Source organism: Platalea leucorodia (assembly GCF_965183815.1).
Source record: "Platalea leucorodia genome assembly, chromosome: 2".
NCBI classification, from domain to species: Eukaryota; Metazoa; Chordata; class Aves; order Pelecaniformes; family Threskiornithidae; genus Platalea; species Platalea leucorodia.
The window spans coordinates 19,639,208-19,658,728 of NC_138824.1; the positions used below are offsets into that span (position 1 = coordinate 19,639,208).

At 45.5% G+C, this 19,521-nt stretch overlaps 1 protein-coding gene across 1 annotated transcript; it reads right to left on the reverse strand.

The window, feature by feature from the left end:
- Positions 1–7,687: 7,687 nt before the first annotated feature.
- Positions 7,688–10,894, reverse strand: LOC309604507 (gap junction beta-6 protein-like; the record flags this gene model as incomplete). Its single annotated transcript, XM_082337898.1, has 2 exons — positions 10,815–10,894; positions 7,688–8,387 (listed from the first exon to the last, which is right to left on the reverse strand). Exon 2 carries the CDS (start codon positions 8,363–8,365, stop codon positions 7,688–7,690), a length of 678 nt encoding a protein of 225 aa, XP_082194024.1. The 5' UTR covers positions 8,366–8,387; positions 10,815–10,894.
- Between the last annotated feature and the right edge of the window lie 8,627 nt (positions 10,895–19,521).

Sequence of the window (19,521 nt, forward strand, 5' to 3'; positions counted from 1 at the left end):
AGGAAGAATTATTTCTAGTTTGTAGGAGGAGTTATGGTGACTTCTAGTTTGTAGGAATGGAGGCACAGGAGGACTTAATGACTCGTCCTAGGTTACACGGTTCTGAGAACGGCACTGAGGTCCTAGGCTGGTGTTTTGCCCACCAGAACAGGCTTCCTCTCGAAAGTCCTTTGGAAACTGTGGGAAGCCTCCTAAGAGAACAAAAGAACCGGACTGCTCTGGGATATGTAGCCACGAGATGCTTTCAGGTCATCTGCATGGAAGCAAAAGCTCCATGTGAGATGCAGCAGAGGAAGAACTATAACTGTATGAGCCAGGCATCTGTTAGGAGGAAGAATCAAAAAAGAGAGACACAGGACATGCAGAATTCTAAGAGGAATGATGCTTTTTATCGTTCTGTCATGGTGTGATGCTTTTTTTCCCCACACTACTGGCAGAAATATGAAGAAATAAAAATATTGATATTTGAAATACGTTCACGCCTGCCACAAGCCTGGCAGAAAGCTAACTAACTGAGCTGAAAACAAAATGCAGAGTTCAAATAGTTCTCTGCTGAGCGAGTGAGTTAAATCAACTCACACAAAGGTTGAGAGGTGGTGTCGGAGCAAGGGAGAAGATGGCCAGTAGGTGAGAAGCAGGGCCAGTAGAGAGCAGGGAAGGGTACAGCAGCAAAAGAGGGGAAAGGCAGTAAGACTTTTGCCTTTCTAGTAGCAGTCGCTTATGAAAATACAGCCAGAGGCTGTGGATTGAAATTACAGTGTGTGTAGCAGCAAATACAACTTAGCGTGTTGCCATTCCCTCTGCCCCTTCCGCTCACTCCCTGCAGCTCCTCTTGCCCAACGCCATGGCCTACTGCCCCGCAGTCGCGTCAGCATAAAAGTTCATGTGGCCTCCCTGTAAGCCAGATCAAGGAATTGATCCAGCTAAAAACCAATCCAGCCAAGCAAAACATTGGTTTCTTCATCAGCTAAAACAGTCAGCCAGTCCAGTGATGAGCGCAGCTGGGCAAAAAACTGTGCTGGCACAGGAAAGGTCCTGGAGCAGAGGCACGGTGTTGAATGAGGTGGGAGAGAGACACAAACAGGATAAGAATGAGCAGGAAGGGATGACATCAGTGTTAATGCCTTAAACCAGTGCTACCAGTGAACAATTCATTGTGCCAAACCACAACCAAAGCTCCTAAACAAGGATGTTCTTTTACATTGTGTTCAGGATAAAAGCAAACATGGTATGTTTTACCAGGAATACATCTTGCTGACATGCACGATGAATTTGTAAAGGCCTCAGATACTGGCTACCTTCCACAGAAAGGAACAGCAATAGATATCTTGCTTTGAAACAGAAAAACAAGCTCATGTATAGGAAAATTCCTCTACAAAATTCAAACTGCTGCACAACATGATGGTCTGACTTTGAAATGAAAGAAACCAGTAACACAAAACGGCATGCTATTTCTGTGAGACTTCTGGACACAGAGCAGGTTTCAGTGAACTCCACCAGTGTTTGCATATATAGTCAACTGGGCAGCAAAACTGGAAATTGTTCTGGGTTTCAGTCTTCCTCCTGTTGGGAGGAATGCCTATTTTGTGAGACACAAAACCAAAGCAGAAGGAGCTTTTTACCCACTGTGGTGAGGAGAAAAAAATTCTATCACCAACTTCATTTATGTTAATTACAATTTTATTTAGTCACAATGCTACCTCATACGCTTTGTCAGGTGGAATTTATTATAGCACAAGAATATATCATTACAATTGCTAAAAGCACAAAGGAACCATGCTGACAGATATCATGCTGGATAGACCCTGCACTGATAAGTAGACTTCAATATATATGAAAAAGATTTTGATTCAGCAGCTGAGCTTTGGCTCAGCAAAAGGAACCTGTACAACTGACTCTTTCAGTTGGGGTCCCCTTCCTCACGGATTTTAGAAGTTCCCTCTGCCCTCGAGCAGAGTCCTATACCGAGACCATCCACGACAGATGTTGGGCTGAGTTGCCATTTAACAGTCTTCAGTGATGGAGTCTGTCATCCAACCCAATGCTTAGCCCTCTTCACAGAGAGGTTTTGCGGTGACCAGCCTACATCTCATTGCAACGTAAGCCTATTATTTCTTGTCCTGTTGCCAGTGGATGTAAAGAGCAACATCTTCATCTTCTTTGCCACAATCTTTTACGTATTTGAAGAGTGCTGTTGGGTCTTTCCTCAGCCTTTTCCAGGCCAACTCATTTCTTTCAGGCTTTCCTCACAGGTCCTGTTTGGTCATATAGTATTCCTGACTCCTGGATTTCTCCAGCTGATAAATGGGCTTTTTGGGCAGATGGCGTGCCAAAGTAGGGTCCAGATAAGGACTTTCAGGTGCTAAGAAGAGTGGAAACATTATTCCATGTCAACAATGTTATTGACTCATGTTCCACTGATGACCTACTACAAACTCCATCTCTTCTCTACTGTTCTTTGGTTCAGAACAGGTCTCCATCCTACAGTTCTGCAAGTGCTTAGTGTTTCACAATAGCAGCGTTTAGTCCTTCCTAACTTCTCAAACTGTTGGGTTTTTTTTTTTTTCTCCTGGTGATAAAGGTCTGATTGAATTCTAAGCCTATCTTCCCATGTATGTGCAGCTCCTCCCAGCTGCATGCAGTTTATCCCATTTGGTGGATCCTTACAATCTGACAATGAGTCATTAATAACTATTTTACTGCTATACACAAAAGCTTTTATCATGGCATAGGCAGACATTATTCCTGACAAATCCATGTTGCAATGTCTGAGTTTTCTATCAGATAACAGTGAGATAATGGTTTAGTCAGTTTGTTCCTCTGTATCTGTGTGCGCATGTGTGTGGGTGAGTGCATAGATTGTTATTGTTTATTTGCACTGGAGAGATTGTGGAAGCTATTTAAACTGTATATTAAACACTCAGTCCTTGGAAAGGATGCAACACCTAGGGCAGGGACATGACTAACCATAAGCAGACATTACACTAATGATACGATAGGTTTGAAATTTCTACCACACGATAATTATAAAATATTTTTTCTGGCACCTGTTGCAATGATCTTAACAAACAGCACTTGATTAAACTGTTCTGCTCCCTGTGAACATGGCACAGTTGTCACCTTTGTCTTTCAGTTAGGGAAATTCAGAAACAATGAGATTCAGGGTTAACTCTGTGTACTGGGACTGCTATAGTACTTTCAAATCAAGTGGAAGAAGTCTTGTGACAGAAGAAACGTTGATAGTTGGATACCAAACAGATAGATAGCAAGTTTCCCAGTCACCCTATCAAAAGAAAGTGCAGCATTCCTGCTAATGTGTGGATCACTTAGAGATGTGGGAGGGATTTTTATGTGTTGTCTTAAAGATTGAACCTCAGTAGAAAATGATCTGCAAAACACTTTTAAACGAAATTTCATGATCCTGACTTAAACAGTTTTAAGACTGCTATTGTCTTTCCCAGCTGACAAGCCTGTATTACCATAATTGCCAAGACAACAGAAAAGATACACCTTGCCTAAGCACGTAAGGCTGCCCAGCACAGCTTGTCCACTGAAAAATGCCACCTGCTTCAGTCCAGTGTGACTGCATTCACACACCTGAGGCTGAATTCTGTGGTAGTACCAGGGGACCAACCAGAGCAGGGGCAAGCTATGTTCTCAAAGGTGGAAAGTCGGAGATGTGACTTGTTTCCTCAGATTAAAGCTTAATACATTTCCAAACCTAGGTTATAAACACTTCTTTTTGGTGGCTAGGAAGGCTTAGGGAGAAAATACCCAGGTCAGAGCTGGGCCAAATTTACAGAAGAGAAATATGTTTTGTGAAAGAAAATTACAGTGACAAGCTGGGTTGGTCAGATGGGGAAAAAAGTGTATGTACCTCCTGAACTATCTTGAAGATCATTACCATTAGTCTTAGCTCATTAAGCCTCAGATAGTTACTATTACTCTTGCCACTGTCTACAAACAGGTTCAAATGACTGTATAGATAATAAGATGGTGAAAATCCAAAGAAACCTGTAATTAACACCCAGGGTAGTGGCTGTCCTGAATATCAGAACAGGTGACCACAAAATACAGTGCAATTCTTTGAGTGTGATTGTGTTGCCCAGTAAAACACATTAGCCTAAGTTCCCTCCTAAGGGGAGGGAATTATGATTAGGGAAAAAAAAGAGATTCATTTTCACCAAGTTCAGTTTGTAGGAAAGTACTCTTAGCTGTTGCTTATTTGCTGCAGAACACTTTTTACAAAATAAAGCAACTTTTAACAGTGTTGCTATTTTGAATTGAACCTCCATGTTATAGGAGTGCTCTTCTCTGTATGAACCTTATCACTTGTCTTTCATATTCTTGCTGTCAGATAGGAAATAACACAGTACATCATTGGCTCATGATAACTGTAAAACATCTGAAGGCTTTTTTTAATTTTTGTTTAAGAAAACCTCTAATAAAGGTATGTCTATGTCCAGAAGTCAAAATACAGATTTACATTTCTGATTTCCTTTTAAATCAGTCTTTCTCCCGTGGGAGTTAGGTTTTTTTTCTCTAGCTGGGTCTGTGAGTTAATAGTGAAGTTTGCTTCCCTCCCCACCCTCTGTCTGACAAACATGTTTGTGGTTTCGGTTTCAAGGTTTTGGGTGAAAGTTTAGCTTCATGAAATCAACGGTGATTTCTCCCGGTGATTTCAATCACAGTGTAATTCTAGACAGTCCCACTCCTACACTTCCCAGTTCTGATTTGACATTATTTGACACTTTATATCCTGGCTACACTGGACACTGGACAGCGAGAAATCATCCTCTTTTACAGTCATGACTTCAGATTTGCTCCTTTGGTTTTCAACACTCTTGCAGCCTTCATTCTGACGAGAGTCTAGGAACCAAGTGCCAAAAATGTAGACACTTCTAGTGTATTTCAGGAAAGAACACAGGTAATCCCAACACAGCATTGTATTTTAATCTGTATGAAATCCATTTGTAGGAGGTCAACCATGCAATGTAGCACATGTAGAAGTAGGTGCAATTCCTATGTTCCTATGAAGTACCTGAACTTTTTTTCCCTACAAAGAAGCTATTTAGTCAAATTCAATAGACACAGAAATCTCAGACAGTAAATATGCCCCGGTAGAACTATTATCACCTGCTGCTGCAGTTCTGGATCAAAGTCCTCTCTCGGCTACTTCCAGACACTTTCCTTATTTCTATCATTTTTCCCTGTGTGATAATCTGGTTGCCAAACTGCTAGTAGAAGATAACCTCATAGTGTTAGTGTTACCAGTTTTGGTGCGTCTCATTCCAAGTTCCAGTTAAACTCAAAGGCAGGCTGGGAAAACAAACTCTCTCCCCTGTGGAGCTCGTTAAGTTATTTATCACCAGCCTTTTCCAGCTGCAGTTCTGCTATACAAGGCTGACTTAGGCAGCACATTTGATTTCTAGTAGGGGTCACGTATGTGACCTTCCACTATCAGCTCATGAAGACTGCAGGGTAACAGGCAATGTAAGCAACTGAAAAACCAACCTGCAGCAGAAGGCTAAAATCCTTACAGTAGCCCTTGGCTATTAAATGCAGTATTGGTGCACACATTTTCCATTATGGTAAACAGATTTTCATTAGACACGTTAGGTAATACACGGCACATACAGAAAACGGACACCACAAGAGTGCTTTTAATTATAATTTCAGGAAAAAATAAAAATCCTGTTGTTACAAAAGAAATGTAATACTAGAGCACTGGGAGTGTAGATAGTTTGTTCTCTTCATACTTGCATACGGAACAATGCAGGAACTTTACCAAGCACAAACCTGATATGTGCCAAGCTTTGTTCTTTAGAGTTGAATTAAGGATGTTTTCACAGTCCAAGTTTCCAGTTCAGCTCATTATTAATGACCTTCCATCTTTTTGTTCATGCTTCTGAGGATGGTGGTTTTATGTTTTTCTTGCTCCCCTCTTAGATGACAGATTTCCATCTGCAGTCAAGTTGTAACACTGGATGTAGCTCACAAACAACAGGAGCCTGCTTATGCTCCGCTTCCAGTGCTCAGTGAGGGGTCACGGGTCTTAATTAATGCAGCTTTGTTTACTCCAACAGTGATAAACTTAAGTGTACAGTAAGAGATGGATGCAAATAGAGAAGCTGACATAGCGCTCATTCATTTTGGGGAAAAGCCAGTTATTAAAGCTAAGAAGGAGAAATAGCCAGGTTTCTAGAAGTGGGTTCACTGGGCAGGCACTTGGGAGATAAACTGTGTTGCTGTACGTGCTGGTGCGGCTGCCCGTGACAGGCATAAAACACGTTTTGAGACTACTTTGGAGAGCCAAGCCCAGACTGACTCACATAATTCTTCAAGTTAGTGATATACAATTCACAGCTCAGCAATGTGAACTTTAAGAAAAATATCAAGTTCCTTCTCATTTCTGATTGGGTCCCTTTGCTATTTTAGCCCTGCAAGCTGTCTGTCATTCCTGCTAGACCTACTGTAAGAAGAGGAAGAGTGATTCAGTCTCACAGTGTGGAATGTCAGAGAGATTGGGAGTGGCTTGATGGACTCACTTGAAAGGTACCTCAGATAGGGAGGTGGTTTTATGGAGAAAAGCTGTGCAGGTTGGATAGGAAAAAGGGACTGATGGAAGGAGCACTGGTAGGTGCAATCTACAGCCTATCATGCTGTAAGTGTTGAAGCACTTCTTTTGGATAACAAACAGAATGAAACAAGGCAATTTTTCTTGGCTTTTACTGAAAAAAAAAAAACCAACTTTTAAAAGTACACAGCTGAAGGAGGCACACTCAAGTGGTAACAAGTCTCTTCATCGAATAAAATCTAATGATGTACTGAGATTCTTCACAAAGCGTTGGGGGAGAACAAGAGGAGGCAGACAATTCCACTGCCCCCACCTTCTCAAAGGTGACAACCCTTTTTTTCACCTGACCAAGAGAATGAAACAACAAACTTCATTCCTCCCACTGCTGCAGCCCCCGTGAGTGGAGGGAGGCAGCACTGACCTAAGGACATTCACAAGCAGTTCAGACTGGCCACCCCCAACCCTGCAGGAGATGCTCCTCAGTGTGGGTGAGGAGATAAAAAGATAAAAACCATTGCTGGTGCCCAGCAGAGGTGACAGCATGCATTGCCATGGAGTACCTGTGTTCCTAGGCTGTTTCCTCACTCTCCAGAACACTTAAAAGAGAGAATAGGACACGTGCTATAAACACAGCCGCCCCCTTGCCTTCTTCCCTTTCACAAGCTGTAAATTCCCCCCAAAAACCCTTCATCCCACTTTTGACCGAAACCCTTTGCTATTGGCTCGCCTCTGAAGATAACACCGTGCGTTTGTGACTCCTGGCTCTCCTTTGGGCACTAGAGCCTTCTCTGGGCCCTTCCACTCCCACTTTTTGAAAAGTGACTCTGTCCCAACAACAGGATCGCAGCAGCAGGCATACTTGGAAACGCTGCTGCCAGAAGGCTGCTCTCTCTATTTGTGGATGCAGGAATACTGAATTATGATCTCATGAGCTTTAAAACCTGCCTCAGTGGCAGCTTCCCGGGGAAGGCTATCATTTCTAAAACATGAATGAACTTTCATTTTTATCCTTTTCGTCGAGTGTGAAAATATTGCTGATGATTGATTGTTTTCTGGCACCTAAGAAAGTTTGAGGGAAATGGGGAGCTAGGAAATCCTGAAACTGGGGAATTATTTTAAAGCCGTTGTTTTCCCGGATTCTTTCATGCAAATTTTTATCACCAAGTAACACAACTCAGCCAGATTCAACATCATGCAGATCCCAGACACAGCGAGCATGAATATAGTAAATGTGGTTTTCTCAGTGGGCCGAGACACAAAACAATCCACTGTGTTGGGGCAGGGCCATGCACTGCACTTCACCAGGCGTGGCATCTGGTACCCATCGTACATGTAATAGAACACGTACATGAAGACTGCTTCAAAGACGATCCTGAAGAAGATGCTGCTGGTGTACGTCCACCACAGGGGGCCCCGAATGTGAATCTTCTCATTTTTCAGCTCTTCAATATCAATTTTCTCACCATTTCTGAACCGCCTTTTCTTCTCGTGCCTGGTGTAAGCTACATGCATGGCCACCAGCAGCGCGGGTGTAGAAACAAAGATCAGCTGCAGGGCCCAGAGTCTGATGTGAGAGATAGGGAAAAAGTGATCATAGCAAACATTTCTGCACCCAGGCTGAAGTGTGTTGCAGACAAAATCTTGCTGTTCATCTCCCCAGACTCTCTCTGCAGCCACAACCAAGATCATGATACGGAAGATGAACAGGACTGTGAGCCATATCTTCCCGATACTGGTTGAGTGTTTATTTACGCCTCCTAAAACGGCCTGCAGACTTCCCCAGTCCATCTTATCTTCTGGGTCCTTTTACCTGCAGGATGACATAATACACCAAACGGTCAGTGTTCAAAGGGTGCAGAATCAAGCTCTAGACCTTCTACGAATGACAGGATTTCCTAGCACTCACTCAAGAGTCACAGGCAAATGCAAGTCACTTTCATTAATGTCACCCATATATTTACGGATTCAAACAGCTTATTAAACTCTCTCCTTCAACGTATTTATGATGGGACAAGCATACCTTGATATATTTCTCTACAAGCCTTTGGGTAGGAAATAAGTGACATGTTCAAATACATTTCCTCTGTGCATCCTCTATGCCCTCCTTCCCTTTCTTGAGATATTTCCCTTTCTGTGGTTGACTCTTGTCAGTGTATTTCCCAAAGCAATAGAAATTACTACCCCTGCACAAGTTAAGGCCACATCTAGACAAAGCAGAGACTTCTCTAGTAGTTTTCTTTGGATTTCTTTGCCAACACCACAGCCCTAGAAAGCTAGGCTGGTGCTTTCTTTGCCTCCGAGGTAAGTACTACTTGGCCTTCTTCGGCAGAAGCCCTCACAGAAGAAGTCCTCTGGGAGGACCCAGACACCTCCAGCAAGCCTCCAAGGCTTTCTGCTGTAGCTCAGACATGTCCCTTTCTTGGCAGGCCCTTCATCTCAGAAGTACAGCATTTGATTTTGCCAACACTGCTGAGAAGCCTCAAGCTGGCTCTGTCAGGGCTGCATGCATATACAGCACAAACCAACACTGCAGAGCCTGCCCTTCCACATTCATTGCTATCTCATCCAAAAAGGAGACAAGCAGAGCGATAGAGCTGGGAGCAAAAAGCTCTCAAGCTAAAGAGTTTATGTTGATTTTCTAGATGCTATCACACCCCGGCAGAATAAAAAGGAGATCAAACTTTAGGGAAGCTCCATTTCGGCTTTTCTCCTTTCCTCCTACTCTTGAAAACTAAAATCCACACTCTTTGCCCCTCTGAAAGTTAAACTAAAAGTTTTGTTGAAGTCAGAATTCAGTCTCGGGGCTCAGCTTTCACTGATGGCAGCCATTTGGAAACTATCACTGCATCGGGACAAAACACTTTGAAACCAGAGCGGGGAACTTGCATAGCTGGTCCATCATCTTTCGAGGCTCGGGCTCAACTTCGCTGTGTGGGAGAGCCACGCTGGCCGTGGATGAGAGCTCCGTCTTCTCCTGGCGCAGGCTGTGTGCTGTGGGGAGAGCATGGTACCCTGCAATGCCACACTGGTCAAAGTTTTCAAAATCTCTCGTTCTCATGTAACAGAGAAAAAAAATAAAAATTCTCTACCCTGGTGTAGTTACAACACAGCTAAAGGACTAACGTGCCCCAACACACACCCTTGGTACAAGGGCCTAGCTTGTACAGACAAGCCTTGAGGCAAGAGGGAGAGGTCAGATTTACTGTGATGAGCAAAGGTGAAATCGGGTAAGACAAAAAAAAAGCTTTGAGAAGGTGGCTGGAATTCCTTCGATTTCTCATGTTTCGTCTCTGCTGAAAGCGACAGCATTTTACGCAACTTTTTACATTGACCTAAACTCAAGGCTATGATCCCTGCACCTTTCTGCTAAGAATTTCCTCATGTCTGTTGCACAGTCATTAAAATGAAGACAATGAAACCTTCACAAGGGGCTAATCAGGACTGATGGAAAGTATTTGAGGCGTATATCCCAGTGGGATGAACAGCCTGGGCTCCGAAGTGCAGGTTCACGCTCCCGTTCTGAACCAGTGCTGCAAGTTTGGGGGGAAAAACATTTCTCGCTGCTCATCTGCCGCTACAGAAACACTGAAATTGGCTGTGGGGACGGAGTGAACCCACCGGGACACTCACCCTGCCACCCAAGACACCGTTTATTGGAAACCACTTCGCGGTTACAAGCCGGGCGGCCTGAGGCGGCCCCCAGCCCACCGCCCCCTGCTCCGGCGCGGCAGGAGCGCCGGGGCGCACACGGAGCCCGCAGCCAGCCTTTGGCCCCGGGAAACGCCGCGGCCGATCGCAATCGGCTCCTGTCAGCAGACACCCGTTTGCAAACGCCGGTTTTGGCTCTGAGGCCCGCCGGCTCCTCCCGGAACCGCCTGCGCTGCGGAGCGCCCCAGCCGGCTGCCGCCCGCCCCGGGGCCGCCAGCGCCGGGCCGCCCCGACCCGCAGCCCCGCCGCCTCGGCCGCTCCCGGGACCCGCAGCCCCAAGCCAAGCACGGCCGCCTCGCCGCCAGGTCCGCGCCGCAACCCGGGGGACGGGGTTACGGCGTGACTGCCCCAGCCTCGCAGCGCCCCTCGCTGCCGCGTCCGGCCGCCCCCAGCCCAGCCCAGCCCCGCCGGGGACGCCCGGCCCGGGCCCCCCGCCGGCACACTGCACCGCTCCCGGCGCGCTCGGGGGGCGCGCAGCCTAATCCCGACCCCACCGCTCCAGCGGGCGGGAGCCGCTGCCGACCCTCACCTGGCACGGCTCGGCAGGGCGCCCGGGACGCGACCGCCGCGCTGCTCCGCTCCCGGGTCCGTCGGAGCGGCCGGTCCCAGCCTCGCCGCCCCGGAGCTTTAAGATCCCTCCCCGTTCACCTGCCGCCGCTTTTAACCCGCCCCCGCCCGCCTCTGCCCGCGCCCGGCTCCTCCGGCCGCCCGCGGAGGCGGCGGGGAGCCCGGGGCGGGGCCGGGGCCGGGGCCGGGGCCGGGGCGCCCATCGCCGCCGCGGGGCAGGACCGGGGACGGAGCGGGGCTGCCGCGGCTCCGACAGCCGCCGGTGCCCCCCGCGGGGAGCGCCCCGGGCTCGTCCGGGACGGCCTTTCCCAGAGCCCTGCCAGGGGACGAGCATCGGGCAGAGTGGGCTCGGCACCCTGCAAGCGCGGCCCTGCGCCCGGACTGATTCCCAAGTGTTAGCAGCAAACGTGTCCCGGAGGGAAATCCAGTCCTGGGGGTCCCCGCGAAACTGCCCCAGTGCCGTGGCAGCCCGAGGAAATCGCCACCGTGGGCCAGTTCGGACAACGGTCAGATAAAATGCAGCTGCCAGAGGCTTTCTGGAGGGTGAGGCAGGGCTGGAGAAAGAAACCCCAGAGACCTGCTTCGATGGCTTGAGTTTGGAAGACAAGGAACAGATAAACTAACTGCTAATTTGATACTAGCAAATTGAATAATCTTGGTAGCCAGATACAGGGCGACCTACAAGGGCAGCAGGCAGCAAAGGGCAGGATCGAAGTAAGACTTCGAAGTAAGGGTTGTTCTCCCTTTGAAATCTTGTAGGCTTTCTTGCAGCTGTAAGAAACCTGTCCGGTATCCTCACTAGTGTGCCCAACCTTGATTTCACTGCTACTGCACAAAGCGAGGGGCTGAAGTTGTTTTTGTGAGAGAAAATAATCTAGCAGAAAGTATAAAGAGTGAATCAAAGAAGAGTTACTTGCCATGTGAAAAGTCACTAGGTGTTACTTTTCTGGAGCTTGAGCTCTGGTTTTGACAATTAAAAAAAAAAAAAAAAAAGGCCTCTTCTAGTTATAGTGTCCTTTAAACCCCGTCTTTAAGGAAAGCTGCTGAGGATGGAGGCCATGGCCAGCCCGGCACGAATGAGTTGGATCAGCACTGCAGCCCTTGCCTTGGGCTTTGGTTGTAAAGTACACCCAGCCTTGCTGCCAGGCTCGGGTCTGCCGCGCAGCCTGCACCTCACCCAAAGCACCCAGCCAAGGATGACTTCCATTAAAGGACGCTCGATTACAGCACGGTAAAGAGTCTTTGCTTTTTAAAACGCTGTGACCAAAAATCCTACCAGAAAAGAACGCTGTGTTAAAGAGGGTCTGTAGGAAAGCTAGAAGGTGGTGAAATGCCGTGCATATGACTTGTGAGATAATAAAAGCTTGTCCGAGTTTATAAAGTACTGCTGAAAATGGTGTGTTTATTTCTGTACGTTGAAGTAAAGATCTGTCCTGTATGGTGTACTTAGTATTGAGCTTGGTTTTATGAGGCGTGTCTGGAAGTTGAAACGCTTTCATCAGTAGGGATTTAAATAAAATTTAAGCTTGATCTAGTAATTTGTGTAGATAAAACTACAAGAAACTAGAACTTGAATGTGTATCTGCAAAATGGCAAAGTGAATTTGGTTTTGCTCTCAGAGGTTTAAAAAATTAAGTCTGATATGTAAGATCTTTAAATAATCTAAGAAGAAATGACTGGAAGAATCAACTGTGGTTTATAAAATAATACCCAAGTTTGATAGTGGTAAATGTAAATGCTTGAAAGAAATCCACAGCTCGTGTTGCTCAGTCCTGCCACAGCGGTTTTCATTTACAACCAAACTAAATCTATGGTAAAGCTGAGGGCTACCTTTACTTTCCATCATTTTTGTTTGCTTGCTTGTATGCGTGAGGAAGTATGCAATGCTTTATTTGGGAAGGAGAGGGAAATCCTGGCAAGGAATTCTGACAGCTCAGATCCGGGGGTGCAGGCTTATTGCCCACGCTTTGCTGAACACCTGGCTAGTTGGCAGGAGCTGCCAGAGCCAAGTATTAACAACTCTGGCATCTGTAAAGGTTCAGCTGTAAGGACGGGTTATTCTGGTAGTGTGGAAGGGGATGAATGTTACAAAGTGTGTATATATGTACAAAACATTGATTCTTGTGGATTGTAAAGTAATGCGAAAATAAAAGCTTTGTAAAAATAGGAAAATAAACACTGTTGTAACTTTCTTAACACAGAAACAGGTTTTAGCTTATTTCAAGATAGCAGAAATCTTGGCATCATCTTCCAGTAGTGTCTTACAGCTTTCCAAAGACAGTGTCTGCATCTCTTCATTCAACAGCCCCCAGGCAATTCCAGAGGCTCTGTCTGGCTCTATACTTTTAATAGCCCTTGCTTCACTCTCTGCTTTGTCTAACCATGCTTTGACGTCACCTGTATCTGGATTATATAAATATTTAATATTTATCCCATCTATATCTCAAAAGCCACAAGATCCTGGAGTAATTAACTCAACAGCTTAATTATGTGCAGTGAAAAAAAAAATGTTTCATTTACTGAAAACCTGCTCTTATATAATTTCATGCGACATTCCTCAGTCCTCACCATTGGGAGTAATAGCTAATTGTCTTTCCCTGTTCATCTCCTCCGTGAATGCATAAACTTCTGTCATATCCTCTCTCTGTCCTTTTTATTCTGTGCTGAAAGGCCTAATGTGTTGAATCTGTGCCACACAGGAGCTGTTATATGTCTTTATTATCCTCATCACAACTTGTTGTGCCTTTTTTACAAGAGCAGTCCAGGTACCTGCACATTTATATATGCACAGAACAATGCTTTCTGTTGCATTCTCCGTGATTTTCTAGTAATTCCTATTTACTTGTTTTCATTTTTCAGACACCTCAAAGCAATGAGTTGACTTTCTCATAGCCACTCCAAGATTCTTTCCTAACTGTTTCTAGAAACTAGAACAGTACCTCCTGGGGCACATATAGATATATATACTTGAATACGTGTACTTTGGATTAATTTTCTCACCACGTATTAGTTTGCATCAGCAGACACTGAGGTTCGTTTGCCATTTTATTATCCAGTTGCTCACACTGGATAAGACCTTCTGCTATTCCTCATGGTCAGGTTGAGTTTTGACTACCATGAAGCATCACTTTTGTAATGTGCTATTCACAAGCATTTTGATTTTTGCTAATTCATATGTGTGGCAGCCTCCTTATTCATAATTTTTGCCTAAAATGAGGCCCTTTCAACACCTAGCAGCTTACTTGCTACCTGTCATGCACAATTGTTGTTAATCAACGGGAAATGCAGCTATAGACTCATCATGCTTTGGAAATAGTTTTCATTTCTTTGAGGCTGAGCTAAACATGTGTTACACCTGACATCTTTGCACTAACTCAGCAATAAAAGTACCTTCCCAGTTCAACTCAGCATGTGCAACCAGTTTGCCTCTGCATTTGCTTTTCAAACACTTGCTTTAGTCATACCAAGACCAAAAACACCATACTTGTTTAGCCTTTGAGCAAACCATTTTGTCTCCTTTGATATCTTTACATGCATATTAGTGTCTGAAATAAGTACCCAGCCATTATTTTCATGTTCACTTTAATTGCCCTCCCAGCCTTTAAAAATTAAGTCTCAGTGCCTGAAGTGCTGCTGGCAAGGTCTGACTAATGCAAATACACGGTCTTAGGAGCTCAAATCCCTGAAGTCGTAGCTTCCCTGTCTACTACACAACACTGAATTCTTGAAGCTTACACAGCCACCGTGTTCGGTACCCTCTGCCTCCTCCCTCCCCGCACAGAAGAAATGGGCTCATGTGTTATTTTCAAGGAATATTTTATTTATAAAGAACAAACTTTTATTGTTTGACATAAATACTTACTTTGCTATTTCATCACCTTTCAGCTTTTTAAACAGTAAAATGTTAATTTGATAAAAATACCACTATGGTTAAGTGCTGTAGGATCAGAGAATGTGAGGCTGGTCTGAGTGTAAAAACAGCATTCAATGTGCTTTTTAAACCCAACTTAATGTAAGGGCTGCAAAGATCCTGGTTGATCCTGCAACGTTGCTGCAGGTCACTCTCACTTCTCTGGCCACAGGCATCGATCCCATAATCCTTACAGTCTCCAAAAACCTTTATCAGACAAAGCTTAAGACCACTGAAAAAAGAAGCCAGCGCAGGAGACATCAACCTTTTTTTATGTTCACTGCCCTGTTCAGACAATTCAGGAGGCTTCCGGAGAGGGACACAGCACCTAGTTTACTTCCACGAGTTAGAGCTGTCTTCTACCAGACTGTTCCTCACAATTAATCTCCAAAGTTACTCCATAAAACAGTGTGGGCCCTGTCTTTTCTGTGGGTGAAATCTTGGCTGAGCAGGACAGCAAGGAAGTTAAACAGGTTTCATCATTTCATCCAGCTGTAAAAAAAAAAATCAACAAAACCAACAGTGTGACACTTTAAAATGACACTTAAAGTGACACTTTAAAGTGTCAGTGGGTGCCCCCTCCCTTGTTTCACCCCCCTGTGGAAACCAGAATTTACTTTTTTAGTGGCTGTTTGCCTTTTCTCCCTAATCCGAACAGATTAGTATGGTTCCCTCCATTTCCCAGGTCCTTTGTCCAAGTCCTGCAGCTCCAGAGACACCTTCCCAGGGCTGACGCCTGTCCCCTCATGGGGGGCACCTGGCTGGCCCAGCTTGCTTGCCCCAGCCAGCCCTGAAGCTCAGGGGGTCTCCTCTGCCCTGAGCTCTGCAGCCCCTGGCCCTGCTTGTGCACAAAGGCTCAAAGCCCTCCACAGGTAAAACAGAGTTGGTGGGTAGGACCCGTATTTCCTATCTGTTGCTCAAAAAAAAACGTTTTGGGAGAGGGTAGCGGAGTCTCATGTGAGAGAGGTGGCATGATACCTTCTCACAGAGAGGGCCCCATTTCACCAACAGCTGTATCATGCAGATGCACCATAGGGCCAGGCACCAACAGACAGAGGAGGGTTTATAAAGGAGGGTCATGATTTTCTTTGCTTCTGGGAAGGTGCTTTGCACTGTCCCTCAGAAATAATCTCTCCCCAAAGGAGAGGGGTGTAGGGTACAGAGCTAGGGGCAGACCTTACTTTTGACTAATTCCCACCCTTTGTCATGCGTATTACATGTCTGTAAACTCACCATTAGAGTTCAGGCAAAGTTTTCTCAGGTTTGCCAAGAACACTTTAATCTTTGATGCTTATCTGGGGAGGTTTTGTTCTTCTGTATCTCTTGGAGCACACAGAGCATAGAAGAAATCCACATTAGTTTACATATTCACAGATAAGAATGGGAAGAAGCCAGTGAGAGAAATAGGTGGCAAATGCTGAAGCCTGGGGAGAGAAATTGCTAAAGCCAGTAGTGACGGAGCAGCCGTAAAGGCTGCAAGGTACAATGGGTAGTGCCAGTGAAGCCTGCGGAGAAGCTGGATGCCACAGTGGGAGAAGGACCGATCCTGTGCACCCCACAGAGGGAAGGAGAAGATGTGGGAGGGGAGCGTTGGAATTAAAATTTCTGCCGTGAGTCGTTGGACTCCGTGACAGGAGCTCAAGGGGAACGGAGGGGAGAGCAGGCAGCACCCGAGAATGATGTCTGATTCCTCCATGGAAAGTGGGCTGGATTCACATGTTTTGCATTCTTTTAATTCAGTCCGAATAAAGTACATTCTCTTGTTCCTTCTGTCAATATTCAAATCACTGACTGTGTGACTAATCCAGCAGTTTGCTGAGGTCTCAAGTGCAAGTCCTGAATCAGATTAAGAACAGGAATAGGATGATTCAGCAACGACCTGGTTGCACCTATCTGTGCATCATCAAACATATAATGGAAAACATTTCCTCTTGCTAGGCTAATCAGAGACAAAGGAGTTGAGCTGGGTTTGGAAAGGAAGAGTCATGAGGAACTAAGGGGATGCAGTTAAAATCTCACGCTGCTAAAAAAAAAAAAAAAGAAAAGCAGTGGCTATTACAAAGAGCTTTCTGGGCAGAAGCTACAGTCAAGCCCACACCAACATGTTCCACCAAGAGATCTGTGCTGGATTACAGCTGTGACCTGGAGATCGTGTGTCTGCGTGGCGTGCTCAGTCAGCTGCAACCCCGGGGCCCTTTGGGTGGCATCCCCATGTCCAGTGCTACTCACTGGAGCAATGCCCCCGGGAACACGCTTGTGAAGCTGTCTGGGAAGCATCTGGGCAGTGTCCCAGGAAGAAAGGACAAGTCAAATTCTCAGATGCCCACTGTTTGCTTTTTCATTTTCTAGTTTTTCTGCATTCCCCATTTTTAGACTTTTTTTTTCCTGGCAATTCAACTACTTGTCAAACAGCACCTGCCACTCATCCCATCAGATGGCTCCTTCACATGTCGAAGACAAGCAGTTCTTTCTTTATTTGTGGGTATTCAAGAACAAGGGCTCCATCGCCACTGAGGGGTGAAGATAATTTGGCACTCTGCAAGGGGGTTATGCACGTAATTTGGAAAATGCTCAAAATCTGCTGACTTTTGGCGGCCATCTATACTCAGTGGAGCAGATTAAAACACAGCACAGCGTGACAGGATGAGATGGTGATGCTGATTGGGGAATATCTACAGCACCTGCAGAGCTCTTGGGCACTGAAGCACACAAAGCTACACGCAAAGCTGGCACTGGTGCCCCTGTGCAGAGACAACATGAGGAGAACTCCTGTCATGACAGAAAACAAAGCAGGCAGCTGCATGCTCGAGCTTGACTGCTGTTAGTCATGGGCAACGATTTGGAGCTGGAAAGTCAACAGAAATTATGCAAGACTGTGCAGCTCTGTGTTGTACAGGAAATAACAGGAAGCTAAAGTAGGCTTCAGGAAGACCTGTTTGGCCAAAGGCCACTGAGTATATAATGCAAAAGGGTATATTCCCGGGTTATACATGTACTGGGAAGGTCAACGGAAGCCTGCCACATGAAGTAACAGAGGCTGCACTGGGAAACTACAAGCCACACACACTTCAAAGAAGACAAAATAGGTGAGGTAGTAGTATCTGCCCAGATCCACTCCTCCTCTTTGGGAGCAGTGCTTTCTGAGTGACAGCTATGGTTCATCAATGTCTATGCTGGACACCAAACAGCATTAAGGAAGGATTCAGGTACTGTCTACTCATTGATGTTCCTCAAACTTGACAAGATACCAGCGATGATCTACATGCTACCTCATACCTAAGAGGGAAATGTTACCAGCAGAGTGGGGAGTGAAGTCAGCTTGCTGGAATGATTCTGCTGACCTGAAAAAAACAGACACAAAAACAATTAGCAAAGTACGCAAAAATGCTGTTGAGCTGAGGGCAGCTTCATTTGTCAGAGGAAGGCAGGTCCTGCTTCACCGGGGTCTGGGGGAGGTGGCGCTGGACTACAGCACAGTGTTGCTGCTTGGAAGGACTCTTCTGAGTTCTATGGCATATGCAAACCCCAGGCTAGTAGCACAAGTCTCAGATAGTGTATTTGATATGTAAAACCTGATAAATAAACGCAGGAGTAAAAACAGGAGAAATATTAGATACCTTGCTAACACAAGTAAAAAAAAACAAAATAACTTCTTACTAAAATAATTCTTCTGCAGTTAACTAAAATGTTGATGGGCCAGTAAGTGTAACCTTTTTCATGCCCAAATTTTTCTGGTTTTGCTACATTCCTTTGCTGCATTTCTACAAGTGATAAACAAATGTTCAGTATAAATAGATGGACTTTTAATATTTAAGGGCTAGATAATGATCGATGCTTATGATTTATGACCCTCACTGATAAATTTGGTCTACAGTTGAGGAGAACAGCTAGGGACTGAATTAGTGGTTCATGAAAAGAGTCAGTAATTTATGACAGTATAAATCATTGTGAACAGCCATGGGAAGGGTGAAGTGGTTGTTGTTTTGTATTCATCAAAGTTTCATAGCCCTTGTCTGTAACAGGTTGGAAAGGGATAAGGATGTTGGCTCTTCCCTGGCGTTGTGCAATAAGAGGTGGAGAACACTTTGAACATGGCAGTATCCTTGGGGTACAAAGGCTGCTGGTGAAGAAATCCCTGGAACTCTTCCCCAGGTAGTCTGAATTGTCTGTCTGCTATTTTAGGCTCTCCCTGACATCCTTACAAACTTTACATTTGCGCTTCCCAGTCCTGACTTTCCTAATAGCCCCTTTTCCTTGCCTGAAGGACAGTGTCTTTTCAGCCCTGCCACTCTCCCCAATCTTTTTGTCAGCAGCTGCCACATGCTGGAAAAACTGAGAATTTGTCTCACTTCTGTGTTTCTTTTTGTTGAGGACCAAGTCGTCTCTGGTGTGCAGAATACTCCCAGAGAGAGGAAAGGCTGTTCCCGGGCCTGACGTGGACAGTGGAAGGTGACTTCCAGGCTCTTTGGGGAGACAGCTGTATTGGCTGATTTGAAAGGAAAAGATAAGCTGCAAACTGCCAGGATGTTCCCTGAAAGATCTCTCCAGGATTTCTGTGCAGCTGCAGGCACGTTTGAGCTGCACAGAACCCGGGAAAGGAGCTCGGGAGGTTATCAAGTCTACACTTAGACTGAATCAGCTGGACTTGGACCAAGCCAAAGGGACCAGACCATTCAGGAGTGGAGCAGTAATTAATGCTAAATTAGTATTAGGAAGGAGTCCTTGGTTTCTGGCTCCAAAGGGTGGTGGAGCCCCAGGG